At 41.2% G+C, this 17,903-nt stretch overlaps 1 protein-coding gene across 5 annotated transcripts in view; it reads right to left on the minus strand.

Annotated features, from left to right (window-relative positions):
• Positions 1–17,903, minus strand: part of ST6GALNAC4 (ST6 N-acetylgalactosaminide alpha-2,6-sialyltransferase 4) — a 435,498-nt gene that overhangs the window by 24,735 nt on the left and 392,860 nt on the right. For 3 of the 5 annotated variants that reach the window (XM_044065317.1, XM_044065316.1, XM_044065318.1), the window contains one exon: positions 15,157–16,270. The exons of 1 other annotated variant lie outside the window; for it this stretch is intronic. In XM_044065317.1, the coding sequence (XP_043921252.1) occupies positions 16,084–16,270 (187 nt within the window). In that variant the 3' untranslated portion in view covers positions 15,157–16,083. Of the gene's footprint in view, positions 1–15,156; positions 16,271–17,903 lie in introns of those variants that run through there. One more of the 5 variants, XM_044065320.1, reaches the window with a different exon arrangement.

Consider the following 17,903-nt stretch of genomic DNA (forward strand, 5'->3'; position numbering starts at 1 on the left):
GATGATATCAAGAAATGAGATGGGGAAAACAAAAACACCATTACAACATCCAGTTTAAACACTGCAGGGATACCTAGGCGGAGATATACTTTGTAAGAAAGCCATCTTAAAACAAAGCATTTATACAAACGGTAGATAAGCATGGTTTTATGCATGCAATAATGTCTGACAGAGAAGTAACACCCACAAAGGAGTATTGTGAGGACCCACACTGCCTCCACTTGAAAGGCATTATTTCCCTGAAAACTCCCATCCTGGAGGGCATTGGGGCATTGTTGTGCTGAGACAACAGGCTATCTGTTAAACTACTTTTTTTATTACTATATGTATTTTTTTACATTTTGATGTAAAATAGCTCCTCCGCCTACTGTTTCAAACTACGTGTAGCATTTATAATTATTGATGGAGGAAGTATTTACCATCCAAAATATAAGATGAGTAAGTATTTAATATCCATCCACAAATGTGTCAAGCAATTACAGTTACTTTCGTGACTTGCGTACACTTCAGACGACTCATTTTGAACAATAAATGAAAAAAATATATATAGTGCAAGGCATTGTAAAGCTTCCTATATATCTTTTAACTGTCCCTAGTTGTGCTCTGTCCCTCAAAAACATTTGGTTTTCTGGTAAATCACTAAATATTATTGTCAATCAATGAAGCCAGACATCATAGTTTTATACTTATTAATTAGAAAATGTATACTGATGGAAAACGTCTTGCTCTTTTTAATAAGCAAATTAAGGTTCATAGGTTCATACTAGGCTATCTGCCCTAGGGCATTTAAAACCTAGCCAGAGTGTGTTTGGCTTTCGTCACCCATTTTAAATTAATTTTGCTATGCCCTTTTTCGAGGTTAGTATACTGTGCCTCTGTCTAACAGTGACACAGAAGTGATACCCGGGGTAAACCTACGATCTCCCATCCACTCATCAAGATTCCTCTTGAAGAGAGTCAATGAGGGACTCTGCCTAACCTGGACTGGGATTTTATTCCAGAGTGAAGGGAGCCTCTGGGTTATGAATCTGTCCCTCCAGCATGTCCTATTTATTTCAGTGCTGAGGTTCAAGTCATCGAGCGCGTAGCTCGATGGGATTTGGATTTTCTAAGGTGCAGCATGTCCCTTAATTCCGGGTTGGACATGGCTTTATACGTCAGGCACAGGTCGCCTCTCAGCAGGCAATATGCCACTGAGTAGAGTTATATTTAAAACCTGTCCCTGATATTGCCTTTTCCTTCTTTTTGTTGGCTTCATCCACAATTCTTGATCAAAGAAGTTGAAAGGTGTAAGTTGAGTTTTTCACATATTGTATCTGTTTATCTTGCTGTTTGGGTTTCTCTCTCTCTCTCTCCCCCACTCCCTCTCACATACACACATTACTTTTTTCTTATTTACATTTTTATTACTTTACACCGAGTAAAGCCACACTCAGCAAGTAAAAAATAGACAAGTGTTTGCTTTTCTTCAAGCCCTGCTTCCTAGCAGCTTAAAATGCTAGGCAATATCCTTGCAATAATACCCTTTTAGAGAGCGTTCATTCTCCAATAAGGTGGTAATGTACATTTAGCCCATTATCTAAAACATGATAACAGACACTATCAGAGTAGAAATGTGCCAGAAATTCAGGCATAAAATGACATCAGGAAAAACTTGTGTGTTGCGCAGTGTCTTAAAACTTTAAACTGAAATCTAACTTGATGAGTAAGGTTATGTGTCTCATATATTTTTAGTGTAATAAGGTTCATGTTTTAGTTGTGGGCAACACACACATTTGCAGTTCCTTACTTGTACCAATGACTGTATGAATAAATGAGTTGTGAGGTCAATATAACTACTTTTGCTAGAATCCTGGGTCTGAGTGACTATGATGTGTTTAACTATATAATGAAACTCTAGATATGCCATGACCTTAACCGCCTCAAAGTGAAAATAAAGGTTATTATACAATGACCCCCCCCATTAATATTCCAAAACGTGCACGCTGATTGGCCAGCCCAACCAGCGAGCCCATTGTAAACCCCACAATATACCAACAGAAAAAGGTCTGGTTGCCCGGACTTTTTTCCGTTGGTATAAAGTGCCCCAAAATTTTTTTTTTTTTTTTGCAATTAAAAAAAAAAGAGAAAATGGAGCAACAGAAACTTTCTTTTCTCCGTTGCTTCCGTTTCAAAGCCTTGATGTACTGGGTATACGTGGGAACGCAAGTCCCATACGCATGCGCAGTACATCAAAATGAAGAAGCAGTATACCACAACCAGTGGAAGAACAGCAATATGCCGTTATACAAAGACATTATTTAAGAAAAGTAAGTGTTTTTTTTCCTTAAATAATGTCACTGTATAATAGCAATAGCCAACTTTGTGGTTGTGGTATATTGAAGATTTACCCACGGTTGGTGTGGTTTAATCATGAGGGCGAAGCCCGAGTGATTAAAGAAAGCCAACCGTGGGTAAATCTTCAATATACCACACCACGTCGTCGGTTATTGCTTAAGAAAACAAGTGTGAATGAAGCATGCAAAAAGCTAGTGAGACACTGAAATACATACTTAGTATGACAAGGAAAGAAGTACTCCTGAAAACAGAAGTATAAGATAATTGGTTATACTGCAATATTCACAAGATACATATAGAAAGAAGAAGAAGAGAAAATTGTAACATTATACAAAAATAAGCTACTATTAATTTGCTGTAAATTTATTCAGCAGTCTGAGACATCCAAGCAAAGCAAACATGCATGAGAAAGGCACTGACAGTGCCAAAAATCATTAAAAAAATCTAACTGAACCCACCTAAGAAGTACAGATAAACTATTCCATAACTGCTTAATGTTTGGCATGGAGATGGAAGACTGTGGCTACTGTGTATAAAAGGTAAACAGAGGCCAAAACAGATGTGGAGAACTAAGCAATGCAGTTCTCAGTAATGTGCATTCTGTCTGAAGAAATTATTCATACAGTACTGAACAATAGTTTTCTCAGAGTAAACCAGAGGGTAATGCTTAGTATTTGTTTGAATAAACAAGAATGAGCCTTGCTGATGTACTGCATTTCCAAGGGCCTAATGAAAAGGGCATAACAAAGGCAGTGCAACTGATACAGTCTGGTAATTGCATGACGGGCTTCAGCAAAAACAGCTCAACCACATTCAGCAGGATGGGATGACAGCATGGCAAACAAATAGTGAGGTAGTGTACTGGGTAATATGAACAAGGTGTGTATGTGTTGGGAGGAGTGATTGGCTAAAGTGGCAAACAGTGCCATTAGTGATCAGTACATCTTATGATAGAGGGCGAAGCAATACAGATAGAGATTTTAAGGTGTATGAGGCTTCTTTTCAGGACTGAGGAAACGTCTTACAAAATTCTGGTGCTGTGTTGCACTGTATCAGATATGCAGGTTATGGAACAGATTTTGAGACAATGCAAAGCAATGTGAAGAAATAAGCATGCTAAGTCGTATATTCAAATGATTTTAATGTAATTCCATTTACCATCTTAATGACATTTTTGGATGAGGAATTGTGTTACTCTATAGCTTCTTAAAAATACATCTTAGTGACACCTTTAAACATTCCAAGTAGTATCTGCTGCTAGAAATACTGGAGGCACACCAGGAAGCAATGTAGGATCGAAGAAAGGAATAATATGCACAGGCTTGTAGCAACTGTTCCATCTGGAAATCCCAACTAGTGAGATTACATTAAGACAATGGTAAAGAAAGCAGGGTCCACTTAAAAGGAGCATACAATCAGGTTAACGTGACCCAAAAATTGTACACAATCATGCTTGAGGGTGCCACAACAACTACTTTGAGTTGACTGAGGATGTCTTTATAAAGGGCATTTGGAAAAAAAAAGGTGGCCAGTAACTTCATGCTCAAAACTGTTCATAGGTTGATACTAGGCTATCTGCTCTGGGGCATTTATAAGCCTAGCCAGAGTGTGTTTGGCTTTCGCCACCCTTTTAGATTAGTTGACTGTGCCTCTGTATAGTAGGTCACAAAAGGTAGCCCTTTTAAGGTTAGTTTACTGTACCTCTGTCAAGCAGGGACACAGAAGAGATCCCAGGGGTAAACTTACGATCTCCCATCCCCTCGTCAAGATTTCTCTTGAAGAGGGTCAGTGAGGGGCTCTGCCTAACATGGATTATGGATAGGGACCAGTCACTTAAGTGGTCACAGCAGAAAGGGAAAGATTCTGGGAAGGAATGAGCAGTCATTTGCTAAATTTAGCATGGGACAGATTTGTAAAAAAAAAAAAAAATCATCTCTGACTGAATAATGCTACACTGGCACTGCATGCTTTTAGAAATATTTGCAGTAAAAACCTAAAGAGTATCAGAGTGCCACAGCAACATAATGGGATCATTCATAGACATAATTTGCCCACATGGCTATTAATGTGAGGAATTGCTGCCTTTTGTTTGGACAGATACTGTACGTTTATTAATTGTAACATTATAAGCTTATCCCATCTTGGAATCTGCCTCTGTGATTGGTGGTGTTTTTTTGAGTTCTGTTTGAGGTTACATCCAGCCTGGAACTTGCTGGTTTTTGGTGTTTGGTCAATGAAAAGAAAGTACTGTTGTGTACACTTACCATAGTTGCAGATGTTTGAGTGCAATTCACTGTTGCAGTCATCACATTTGGGTTACTGCCTGAAGATAGCCGTCATTCGGCCTGAATACCAGAGTCTTGGGATTTCTGCATCAGATGCTGTCACTTCTTCCATGATGTCAGGTCGTCAGGGGTATAAAACATGCAGCCGACGCCATTACATCAGTGTTTCTTGCCCCAGATGTTAGGACCCCCCAAAATGGGAAGCAATTACATGGTATGGAACACCCCCAGCAAAAAGCAAATGCCAATGATATAAGATATTCCAAACAAAAAGGATAGGTAGAAGTAAAGAGAAGACAGGGGGCTGGAGGGAGGGTAACCAGGGCTGCAACAATGAATACACTCGGAAATCTACATTTATGGTAAGTGTACAGAACTGTACTGTTTTTCATGTTTCACTGTTGAAGTCATCACATTTGGGTTGATTCCCAAAGCTGTGGATGGGTGGAGGTAGTTAAGAAGCATTAGGGCTGGCAATCAGGCCCAGTAAGACTGCTGTGGCAAATCCAGCTCTGGATTTAGAAAAGACAGGAAAGTGGTAATGCTTGGTGAAAGTGTATACAGAGCTGCAGGTTGCAGCTTCCAGGATGTCCCTGGTAGGGACTCCACTGAGAAATGCTGTAGAGGTTGAAGTAGCCCTAGTGGAATGTGTTCTGATCCCCTGTGGGGTAGGTTTCCCATGGTGTTTGTAGCAGAAATGGATGCAGTGTGCTATCCATTTAGAAATGGTTTGCTTTGAAATGGCCTTGCCCTCTGCCCCTGCAGCAAAGCTGACTAGCAGCAGGTCAGATTTTTCTGAGAGGCTTAGTCCTGTCCAGATAAAACCTAAGCTGCCTGTGCACATCCAGGGAGTGCAGGAACCATTCCCCTTTATTCTGAGGGTTAGGGAAAAAGGTTGGCAAATGAATGGACTGGTTTATAACCACATTAGATACCACCTTGGGCATAAAGAATGGGTTAGTCCTGAGGGAAACCCTGTCCGCATGGAAGATAATGAAGGGTTCCACGGCCATAAGGGTCTGCAATTCAGACACTCTCCTTCCTGAAGTGATGGCTAGAAGTAAAGCTGTTTTCCATTAGAGGAATTTTAACTCTGCTGTAGCCGCAGATTCAAAGGGTGGAAGTGTGAGCTTTTCCAATACAAAGTTAAGGTGCCAGGCTGGAGTGAGAGCTCTCCTGGGGGGTCTTAATTTTTTGGCTCCTTTCAGGAACTGTTTGACCAGAGGATGAGAGAAGAGCGGTGGCTCAGCATTATAATGAGCTGAGATGGCAGAGGCATGGATCTTAATTGAAGAAAAGGATAGGCCTTTGTGAAGCATTTCTGTTAAGTAATCTAGTATATGAGGTAAGCTGGGCACAGCTGTGTCCATTCCCTGAGACTGGCTCCAGGAACAGTATCTTTTCCACTTTTCCGAATAGGATTTTCTAGTACTAGGCCTCCTTGCCTCAAGAATGACATCCAGGACCTGCTTACTAAGGGTTGCTGGTGATGAGTTCAGGGGATGAGCAGGCTGCTAGATTCAGGGTCTGTAGCTGAGAGTGCAGAATCTGGCCCACCTGCCGGGACAGCAGGGAAGGAGTCTGAGGCAGGTGCCACAGTGGTACTACTTGTCAGACAGCGTAAAAGAGGGTACCAATGCTGGCGTGGCCAGTTTCATGCAATCAGGATTGTCCTTGGCCTGTCCTGTTTGATCTTTATCAACTATTCTTTACTTTTAAACTCATTAACCCCCACAAACACTCATCCACAACAGCAGCTAACTCATCCTTTACCAATGCATTAAAGTTCAACCCATACTTTAGCAATGCATTAAAGTACAACCTATACTCTAAGCAATCCAAACACCTAACCAATATTATTCTACATCTAATTACTACTCTATTATCAGGAGACATACATCCCAACCCTGGCCCCTCAAACCCCTCCAACATAGACAAGTCTATATTTTTTACCTCCCTAAACTCCCAAAGCATAGTAAACAAAATCCCAAGCCTCCATTCCTGGCTCACACAATAAACCCAACATTTTATCTATATCTGAAACATGGCTAAAGTCTCACATAAAAGACCATGAAATAACACCACCAAACTACTCTATCATCCGAAAAGATAGATCCCACAAAAAAGGTGGTGGTGTTGCTCTTTTGTATTCATCCTCCCTGTCAGTCACCCCTTGTAACAAACCTATTCCCAACTTCAACAATGCAAAAATATTCCTGACAAAATTTCAGCTTAATAAACACAAACACATAGTAATAGCCTCCATCTACATCCCCCCCTGGAGACAATATTACTACATTAGAAAATATCCTCTTCTGGCTCTCCACTAATATTAACAATGAAATAATAATCCTAGGAGATGCTAACATAAACTGGTCCTCCATTCAGTCAAACACAAGTCCACTTAACATAAACCTTTACAACTTCTCACAGCTAATTAATTCCACAACCCGCCCCTCTAAAACTCTATCTTCTGGTAGCATTCTAGATTGGATTTTAGTCTCTCACCCTCATTACTTCTCTGACAGTGGTACACTTCCAGACTCCCTCAGTGATCACCTGCCCACCTTTGCACACCAACTCCCTACACCTTTACTAAGAACACATAACTACATTACCATACACAATCAAAAAAACCTTAAACCAACAGCTTTCACTGACTCTCTAAAACGAATCAACTGGGATATTCTAAAAACTCTAACCCTAGATGATGCAGTAGCTCACTTCAACACAACCTTTTTAAATATCCTAGATCACCATGCTCCCCTAAGCTCCAAAAGAATAAAACTAAAAACTACCCCTTGGCTAACCAAAACAACTCTAGCAGCTATGAAACACAGAGACAAAGTCTGGGCACTTTACAATAAAAATAAATCTCCCCTCACCCATCTCGAATTCAAAACACTCAGAAATAAAGTAAAAAAGCTCATTACCGCTGATCGACAAAACTATTTCTCCAAACTTCAAAACAATAATAAAACAAACCCTCAGAAGTTCTGGAAAGGAATATCTACCCTTATCAATCCTGGCAACTTACTCAACCCCACTCCTGACCCCAATGCTTCTGACAATGACTTAGCTACACAATTCAACTCATTTTTCATAGATTCCATCTCCAAACTAACATCTTCATTCTCCAATACCTCTCCATCCTCCACTTCTCCCACTAGCACTCCTCCCTACTCCTCCATCTCTACTACCACTCCCTCTCCATCTCTGTCACCCCCTCTTCACACACCTCCTCCCTACTCCTCCATCTCTACTACCACTCCCGCTCCATCTCTGTCACCCCCTCTTCACACACCTCTATCACTAAAACCAATTCTGACACCCACAATAAAAAAACTTCTACAAAAACTAAAACCATGCTCCAATGCCCCTGACAACATTCCTTCATACTTCCTCAGCATTGCTGCTGAGGCCATAGCCTACCCCATCAGTATATTAATCAACCACTCTATCCAAGAAAGCATGGTACCCCAAATCTGGAAAAAGGCTTACATCATACCTTTACACAAAGGTGGCAATAACAACAATATTGCAAACTTCTGCCCCATAGCTATCTTATCCCCCATCTCTAAACTCCTAGAAAAGTGTATCCATTTACAGCTACTACCTTACCTCTTAGGCAATAATCTGCTCACTCCAACTCAGCATGGTTTTAAACCCGGCCACAGCACTATGTCAGCCCTCCTCTCCTTCCTAGAAACTGTAAATAAAGCTTGGGACTCTGGTCATATTGTCTCTACCCTCTTACTTGATCTTTCAAAGGCCTTTTTCACTATCTCTCACAAGCTCCTTCTAACCAAACTCTCTCAACTCAGCTCATCTCCTTCCTCGCTGTCCTGATTCTCTAGCTACTTATCAAATAGATATCAAGCAGTTAAATGGAAAAAGGCCACATCCTCTTTTCTAAATACCCCAACGGGAGTTCCCCAGGGCTCCATACTGGGTCCTCTGCTATTTAATATATTCATTAACGACTTCCACAACTCTATTCCATTCTCCAGCGTTATCCAATATGCAGATGATTCAACTATCATCTGCACTGCTACATCCTTCCCAGTACTACAAAAGCTTACACAAGATGCCTTCTCTACCACTGAACTCTGGATGAAAGATAACCACCTTGCTCTTAATGCCTCTAAAACCAAACTAATGGTATTTACCCCCTCTAAACACATCTCTATCAATACTAATTCTCTATTAATTACCAGCCACAACAACACATCCCTGGAATTGGTGTCCAATGCTAAATTACTTGGTGTTCAAATAGACAGACACCTCAAATTCAACTCAACATAAAAAAAAAACCACATCAAAAACTAGGCATGCTATACCGACACAATCGCTACCTTACACCCTCCACTAAAATCACTCTCTCTACCTCATTCCTCATCCCCTCTCTTCTCTACAGAGCCCCACTCCTAACCAACATCCAATCTTCCCTTAAAACAAAACTTTCCACCTGTTACAATAAAATTGCTAAATTCGCTACCAGCCATAAATCTTCTACCCACCATTGCTCTTCACTCCATAAATTAAAATGGCTTGAACTTTCTAACCAATTTATCTATTCTCAACTTACTCTTGCTCATAAGCTCATTTTCAAACCTGACCTCTGTCCATCTCTTTCTTCTGCATTTGAATTTCACCTTCCCAGCAGGGTACTTAGATCTAACAACCAAAATCTAATCGAATTGTATAAACCAAATCGTCCCCCTGGTAAAAATCTCCTAAACTGTAGCTTAGCACGACTCTGGAACTCCCTACCTCCTGCCATTCGCACCACTTTCAACCACCTTACATTCAAAAAATCTCTTCACTCTCATCTACTTTCCCAGTGGGAATGCTCATGCTCCCATCCTTCATGATCCATACTGACTTGACACTTTCCTCTTAAAAAAAAAAAAAAAAAAAATTTTTTTGTAAGCTACATTGTCTGCTCTGTTGCAATTGTTTCTTACTTTCTAAATTAAAATGCTTACATTTTCTAGCCTGTATCATCTAAAATGTTTACCACCAGTTGTTCTTCCTAAAAGTGTTTGCTGTAACTGTAATGTGAACACTACTCTGTCTACCACATATTGTATGCTCTATTTGTAAAATTCTTGTAATTATTGTAATATGGATGTAAATCTTACTGTAACCTTATCTGGAGCTTTTCTCCCCAGGACTCCATTGAAAATGGGTTCATTTGGCCCAATGGACTATCCTGGTAAACCAACTGCAAATAAATAAATAAATAAAATCTTTAGTAGAACCTTCGAGAGGAGGGGCAGAGGGGAAAAGGCTTAGATTAAAAGGCTTTCCCAGGTAAAGGATGGGGCATCCAATTTCACGTAAAGGACGGGGCATCCAATTTCCAAGCTTGGCTGTGGGAAGTTCTGGTGCAGTATGTGCTCAACTGATAGTTCTGAGGGGAAGCAAAGAGGTCCACCTCTGGTGCCTCCCACCTGTTCCTCAAAAGCTTGAATATTTTGGGTTCCAGTTTCCACTCATGTGGGTCAGTGAGATTTCTGCTTAAGTTGTCTGCCAGTGAATTTAGTTTGCCTGGCAGGAATTGAGCTTGCAGGTGCACTTGGTTGCTCAAGGCTGTGTTCCACAGAGCCATGGCTAATCTGCAGAGTGGGTAGGAATGGGTTCCCCCTTGCTTGTTTATGTATCACATAACTGTGGTGTTGTCTGTCTTTACCAACAGTTGCCCTGGAAGAATAAGGCCTTTGAAGGCTGTCAGAGCATTCTGTACAGCTAACATTTCTTTTTGATTGATATGCAGGTGCATTTGCTTCGGACTCCATTTGCTTTGAATGCATTGTCCTGCCATGTAAGCCCTCATGCATAGTCTGATGCGTCTGTTGTTAGGGTTTGGGTGGCAGGGGGTAGAGTGAAAGGGAGTCCCTTGTTTTGGTTGCAGGCCTCTGCCCAAAGGAACTCTGTCCTTAGGCAAGGAATGATAGGAATCATTGTTTCCAGATCTTGAGAATGTTGACACCAGAGACTTTTTAGTACCACTGAAGTTTCCTCATATGCAGTCTTGCATACGGAATTAGTAGAATGGAAGAGGCCATAAACCCTTGGGCTTGCAGTATTTTTCTGGCAGATAGCCAGGATTTGCTGGCCAGTAGATTGAAGTACTTTTCCATATAAATTTGTTTTTCAGGAGTGAGGAATGCCATCTGGTAAGTTGTGTTAAAGCTTGCTCCCAGGAATACTGTTTGCTGGGTACCAGATGTGATTTCTTTTCATTGATGGTGTACCCCAGTGAAGTTAGAAGTCTCTTTACTAATGTCAGGTGCTGTAGTAGCAATTCCTGACCATCTTCCTGAATCAGGCAATCGTCCAAGTATGGGTAAACTTGAATTCTTCTCTGCCTACAATATGCAATGGCTGGAGCTAGGCATTTTGTGAATACTCTGGGCACAGTAGATAAGCCAAAGGGAACTGCAGAGGACTGATAGTGCATAGAGCCTGCTCTGAAATGTAGGTATTTCCTGCAAGATTCCCTTATGGGGATGTGCAGATAAGCTTCTTTTAAGTATAGGGTTGCTGGCCAGGATTCCTTGGTTAGCATAGGAAGCAGCTGTTGGAGAGTAAGCATTTTGAATTTTGGAACCACCAGAAAGGTGTTGAGAATAGACAGATCCAGGCTAGGACGCAAAGAGTTTTCTTTTCTGGTTACCAGAAACAGCCTGGAATAAAAGCCTTGTTCCCTTTGTTCTGCTGGGACAGGTTGAATAGCCTTGATACTGAGAAGAGAAAGTACTTGCTTTTGGGCTTCTGCCCACTGGTTTGGGGGGAGGTCTGACCATCCGCTTAGGGTTGGGCGTGAGTGGAAGTGGAATCTTTATCCCTGGGAAACAATATTTAAGACCCATCTGTCCTGGGTAATGTACTACCAGTTTTTGGCATGCAGGGCAAGTTTCCCTCCTAAAGGTGCAAGTACTTGGGCAAGGCTTGGAAGAGTTAAAGATAAGTCATTGTGCAATTTTACCATAGGATGGCGGCAAATGCCAATGATAGGCAGGTATGACCCTAGCCCTGAGTAGCATCCTGCCTCTGCCCAGAATCATACTACAGTATAAGGACAAAATGATTGACTTCAACAATTGGCTAAGTTGCTGGTGTCATTCAAAGGGGATCCAGTATCTGTCTGCCTGGGAAGACATGATCAACAAACCTCAATGCTTTGCCAGAGATGGTCTGCACCTGTCACCCCTGGGATTCAGGTTACTGGCTAAAGCTCTTGCCACCCCTATAGTGCCTTTTTTAGGCAAGGTTCAAAGGACAAAACCACCATTGTAACAGATACAAGCATGCAAAATCTGAAGGTAATGCTACTCAATGCTAGAAGTCTAAACCTCAAAATGCACTCTCTCGAGGCACTCCTAAAAATGGAGGACATTGATATTTGTGCAGTAACTGAGACCTGGTTCAAGGCTCCAGAGAGTACCCTTGCAATACCAGGCTACAACTCTTACCACACTTTTCAGCCACCAAACCAAGACCGAAACACTAAAGGTGGAGGAGTGATCATATTCACCAAGGATATTCACACCTCCAGCCTAGTTGCCCAACACAATTTATCTGAAATTCTCCAGATGCAACTAACACTAGGTGAGACTGCAATCCCCCACCATGCCCCAAGATTCTCACTACACCTTTCTAAACATACTGGAAAATATTAAGATACAACCAAACACCCTAATACTGGGTGATTTCAACTACCCTGCTATTAACTGGGAAAACTACTCGAGTACCAACACCTTTTCCCAAAGGTTCTTGGAATTCATAAATTCCAATGCCCTGGATCAACTAATCCATTGTCCCACCAGAGTCTCCAATATCCTAGACCTGGTCATTACCAATATGGGAGGTAGATGCTCTACACCAGTGGTCACCCCCTCATTGGTCAGGTCTGACCATAAGCAAATCACCCTTGACATCCACATCCCACCCCCCAGTAAGGAAACCTCCGTAAAAAGATTCTCCAAAGCCAACTTCATGCTATTCAAGTCAGAAGTGACAAACTTCATGACACCCATGCAGACGGGATCTGAAAGTTTGACTGTAGAATCCTACACTAAGGCACTGTATGAGCACATCCACTCGTGCATGAATCGTGCCATCCCAAATAGAACCAAGACGCTCTCCTCCAAAAAAAGGAAGCCAATCTGGTGGTCCCCTGCCATAAACAAATTATACAACAGAAGGAAGAAAATGTTGCAGAAAAGAGGAAAATCCCAGGATGCAAAAAACTCCCTTATCAGCCTCAGTAATAAGCTGAGATCCATCATAAAATCCTCCAAAGCTAGTTATGAAACTAAAATTGCCAAAGATTCCAAAGACAACGACAAGGCATTATAATAGTTATGTCAAGAATCTAAATGGCAATGCTCAGATCTGCTATGAGCTACAACAGAATGGCATTAAATATACTGATCTCAAGGATATTGCCAATATCCTGGCAGATCGATTTAGTGCCAACTTCACCCCGCCCCCACCCCCTAAAGGGCCCATCTCAATACCAAAAGATTGCCAAATTCCGGTAATCATGGCCACACAGGTAGAAACCGCACTCTCCAAAGCTAGGAATACAGCATCCATGGGACCAGATGACATCCCAGGCTGTGCTGTGTACTACATGAACAACAAAATGAACTGGCACCTCACCAAAGTGTCATGTTCAATCATAGCCTCACCTCAGGCTTTGTGCTCACTGAGTGGCGCACAGCTACAGTAATCCTACACCACAAGGTGGGATCCATCTTGGATGCTGGGAACTACCATCCCATCAGTCTCATGAGCCTGATCTGCAAGGGCATAGAACTTATAAACAAAGACATTGGCAACCTTCGAACACTGGACCCCACCCAGTTTGGGTTCGTGAAGGGCCGATCTTGTGTCCTGAACCTGACTGACTTCTTCGAATCAGTTTCCAGAGCTGTGGATGAGGATAAGGCGGTCCACACAGCCTATCTGGACCTCGCCAAGGCCTTTGACACCATCCCCCACTCTGGAATCACAGATAAACTTACTAAGCTGGGCATAGATCCCTACATCACTCGATGGGTTGCCAACTGGCTTACTGACAGAACCCAGACTGTAAAAGTAGCCAACGCCAAATCCAGCTCCAGACAAGTGGAGTACCTCAGGGTTCAGTCCTGGGACCGCTCTTGTTTGGCATCTACTTCTCTGAAGTACAGGCCAACACTACAGGACTCTGGCTAACAAACTTTGCAGATTACTGGAAGCCATTATTGAATCCCCAAATGATGTAGATATTCTACAAAAGGGCTTTACAGAAACAGATGCTTGGTACCAGAGCCATGGGCTCAAGGTTACTGCCAAGAAATGTATAGTAATCCCCTTTGGGAAAAAACATGTACCCATGAATTACCACATCTGTGACAGTACAATGAACACCAAAAGTGTGATGAGAGACTTAGGGACACAGGTGGACAGTGGTCTCACCTTCGATAACCACATTGCCACAACAGTCAGGAAATCCTTCTATGTGGCACACCTTATCACTAAGGGCTTTTCATCCAGAAAAAAGGAGGTCATTGTCCCACTGTACTCATTCCTCATTAGACCCATTATGGAGTACAACTCCCCATTTGATATGTACCTCACAAGACATCTACAACAGCTGGAAAGGCTGCAGAAATACCTCACTAAAAGAATTACAGGCCTAAAGCAGATGCCCTATGCTGTCTGTCTAAAGAAACTCCAGCTATACTCTGTCACATATCGACTGCTCAGAGGTGATCTCTGCTTAATATACAAGGCCATGTCAAACCCTGAGCTGTTGGACATGCTCCACTTAAAGAAATCCCAATTCCTCAGAGCCACACGCTCCAGGGATCTAAACCTGGTCATCACAATGAACAAAATATGCTGGAGGGATAGGTTCCTGACCCAGAAACTCCCCATAATCTGTAATAGACTGCCCATACACGTCAAGCAGAGCGCCTCCTTGGCCCTCTTCAAAAGGAACTTGACAATTGGATGGGAGATAGGAAATTCACCCCAGGGATCAAATCAGTTGCCCTGCTAGACAGGGGTCCAGGGAAGTAAATATTGTGGGAAGAAATATCCAGGGAATTGTTATGGCTAGGCTTGTATAGTACCTAGGGCCGATAGCCTAGTACCAACCTATGAACCTATGAAAAAAGGCGACAACTAGTTTGTAACTTTCTCTAATGTAATTTAAGCATTGGTTTCACATTTGCCATTAATTTTGGTTCGCTGTGGCTGCCTCACAGGAAAAACATGGACACTGAAGGCATAGCGTTGAATGAAATTAATTAATAAGGCACAGACAGGCTAGATTCACTGAGACTGCAACCGCTTGTTTGTTTGTTTGTGTCTTTCGGCTTTTCCCGGTTAAGGGTCGCCACAGCGGAACTCTGGTCTGCTAATGATTGGCATTAGATTTTTTACGTGCCGAGTTTGCCAGCCCTGACACACAACCTTCAACGAAGGTACGCCCATTCACGCATGTCTCCACAGAGAAGACGCTCTAGCTGAGAATCGAACGGCACAACTTCTTGCTGTGAAGTGACAACGCTTCCGCCGCACCACCACCGCAGTTCTTTAGAGAGCTGAACTATGTGAGAATTGCATGCCTCAGTGTACCAAAGGACTTGTAACTATATCTGTTATCTGCAGTACCTTGTTACCCAAGAACTTCTCCCTCATACTTTGTTGTTAAGAACTTACACTTTGGAATGGACTGTTTTTCTCTGATTGTTGATTTGTTTGTGCTAATTTAGCTTATCAGGCAACTAAATGTAACCCTTCAGCCAGTTTTTAGATGCAGTCAGAGGAACTGGGTATAGTGAGTGTTTTTGTTGTACCACTTGTGACAGGGTTTTTGTTTTTTCTTGCAGGCACAGTGATAAGAATTTGTCATTTTTCCTCCGATGATATCTCTGTAGAGCAGTCCATGTTTAAGATGCTGTTTATAGTTAAACAAGAAACTTCATAATTTGAAAATATGCTAGTCTAGCTCTGTACTTTGTGTGTAGGTCTGTGCACTCTATCCCATTGTTCTCTGTAACTGTCACATATATTTAACGTCTGTAATTACAGTTACATCAGTTATTTATCAAAACTTTATTTGAATGTATCCACATGAAGGAATGCATTTATGTACACACACACACACACACACACACACACACACACACACACACACACACACACACACACACACACACACACACATACCTTTTTACTAAAATCATTCCTATGTTAGGAAATTTGTAAACACATCTCACCAGATCAATGTTTAAATAAATATAAGCCTATAAAAGAACCGGTCAGAATCTTTTTTGCTAATAGCCCAACATTACATTCCAGAATTAGATGGCATCTCCCATGAATCAGATGGCTCTTGTATAAAAGTACTTCTGGACAGTTCTACAGTGGTTTCCATGTTTTATATTTCTAGATTTCAGCTCTGGGAAGGATAAGCAAATGTGATGTGTCCTCTCCTTTCAGCCCACCTTGCAAAAACAGTCTTTTCTGTGATAAAACGGTGAGCGTTTTTGTGTGCCCTTTCATGAGCGTTGTACACATCACATTCTCCTACCTTGTTTGTTTCGTAGTAGTGGTAAGGCACTTTGGAATGATGCTTTTCTCTAATAAAAAATAAAAAGAATGCCACATGAATATCAAAACATGGCAAAAATAAAGGCTTAAATGTTGATATTTCATGAGTCACACGATCAAATCAGATTCTGCAGTATTCTGCACAGGAAGGTACATCTCACACAAAAATGTAGCTACAGTCAACATCCAGAGTTTTTTTTAATAGCATATTCATTCCTATACCATTTGCAGCAAGAGAAACATCTCTAAAGTAAAGAAGAATAAAAGTTATAGAAAGTGACAAAACAATCCAAGGGATTACTATGAAAATCAATCAAAACACAGGGATGCATTAGCACTAATATGACTGAAATTTACATGTTTTTTAATAGTTTCCCTCACTCTTAAAGAGAAGTTAACATATGTCTGGCATACAGCTTATTTTATTTAAACTATTTTCTAGGACAGCTGCAGTAGTGTGCTTCATGTCCATGCGACACTGTGTCAAGTAAAAAAAACCTTCAAGCACACCATTAAACTATGGTCTGTCATATTAAAAGCTTCAGTGCTGACAGTTTTAATAATACAACAAACTAAGATGATTAGACACCCTTACACTTTCTACCATTGGACTTTGCAACTTAAAATATTAAATTCTCCCGTGACCTGTGATGACACAAAGTCAGATCCTGGTCCGTGACTTGGGTCTTAATAGCGTCAAGAGGCACAGATGTGATACACAGCCAAACTACTGAATAGCAGAAAAATAGGACAGTTACTTTACACAAGCTAAACATCACAAGTAGTTATACTAAAGAACAGTACAAAGGACTTTCTGATTAAGTGAAAATTTAATGTTAATAATCTAAGTAGTTCTGCACAGCAGTCAACCAAATGTTGTACTCTGGTAAAACTTAAATGCCCAGCCAATTTCTACATTTAAGCCTAGTCAAAAGCAGGCAAAGAATTAAGAATCTCTTAACAGTATAACTTTGAAGACTGTTATGTCACCTGCCATGACTGTAACTTGTTCAACTACTTGGACAGAATTTTCACTACATGACATGACACAAGATCATAAGGACTTCATTAGAAAGTTTTTCATAAAACTGAAGTCATACAGTTGACAGGTTGCCATCCCAGTTTCAAAAGCATGAAGCATGTCCACTCTTTCAGTGTTTTACTCACTTACGGGAGATGTACCACTTGGTGAAACTCTGATTACATGGAATTTTCATGAACCTGTCTCCCAGAAATGAAGACATGCCCCATTCATTTATATATTATTTGATGTACAGCAAGTACTGTTTTTGTACTAGCACGGTGTTTCTGTTTTCCCCATAATTTGGTGACAGCGGATTTAGTATAGCTAAGCAAGACAGGTACAGGGGATTTACCCCCAGGAAAAAAATATACAAGTTTCACCCACAAGTTCAATGGGCTTGTTTTATTCAAGATTGATTCATCCAGATTACAGTCAGTGGGTTGTATATCAGTTTCTCGTAGGGATCATTTAATTACCACAGTCATCAACCATTACAACTGAGAGACAGTAATTGTAAAATTCCGGAAATTCAGTGTTAATCTCTAGCTAAGGAGAGTCAATCACTTGGAATCAATGACTTCCATCCTGCTGCCTTCCTAAACCCAAAGATTCTCAACAAATATGTACTTCCATGTTAT

This window comes from Protopterus annectens, chromosome 3.part0 (genome assembly GCF_019279795.1).
Source record: "Protopterus annectens isolate FY-2018-M chromosome 3.part0, PAN1.0, whole genome shotgun sequence".
NCBI classification, from domain to species: Eukaryota; Metazoa; Chordata; order Ceratodontiformes; family Protopteridae; genus Protopterus; species Protopterus annectens.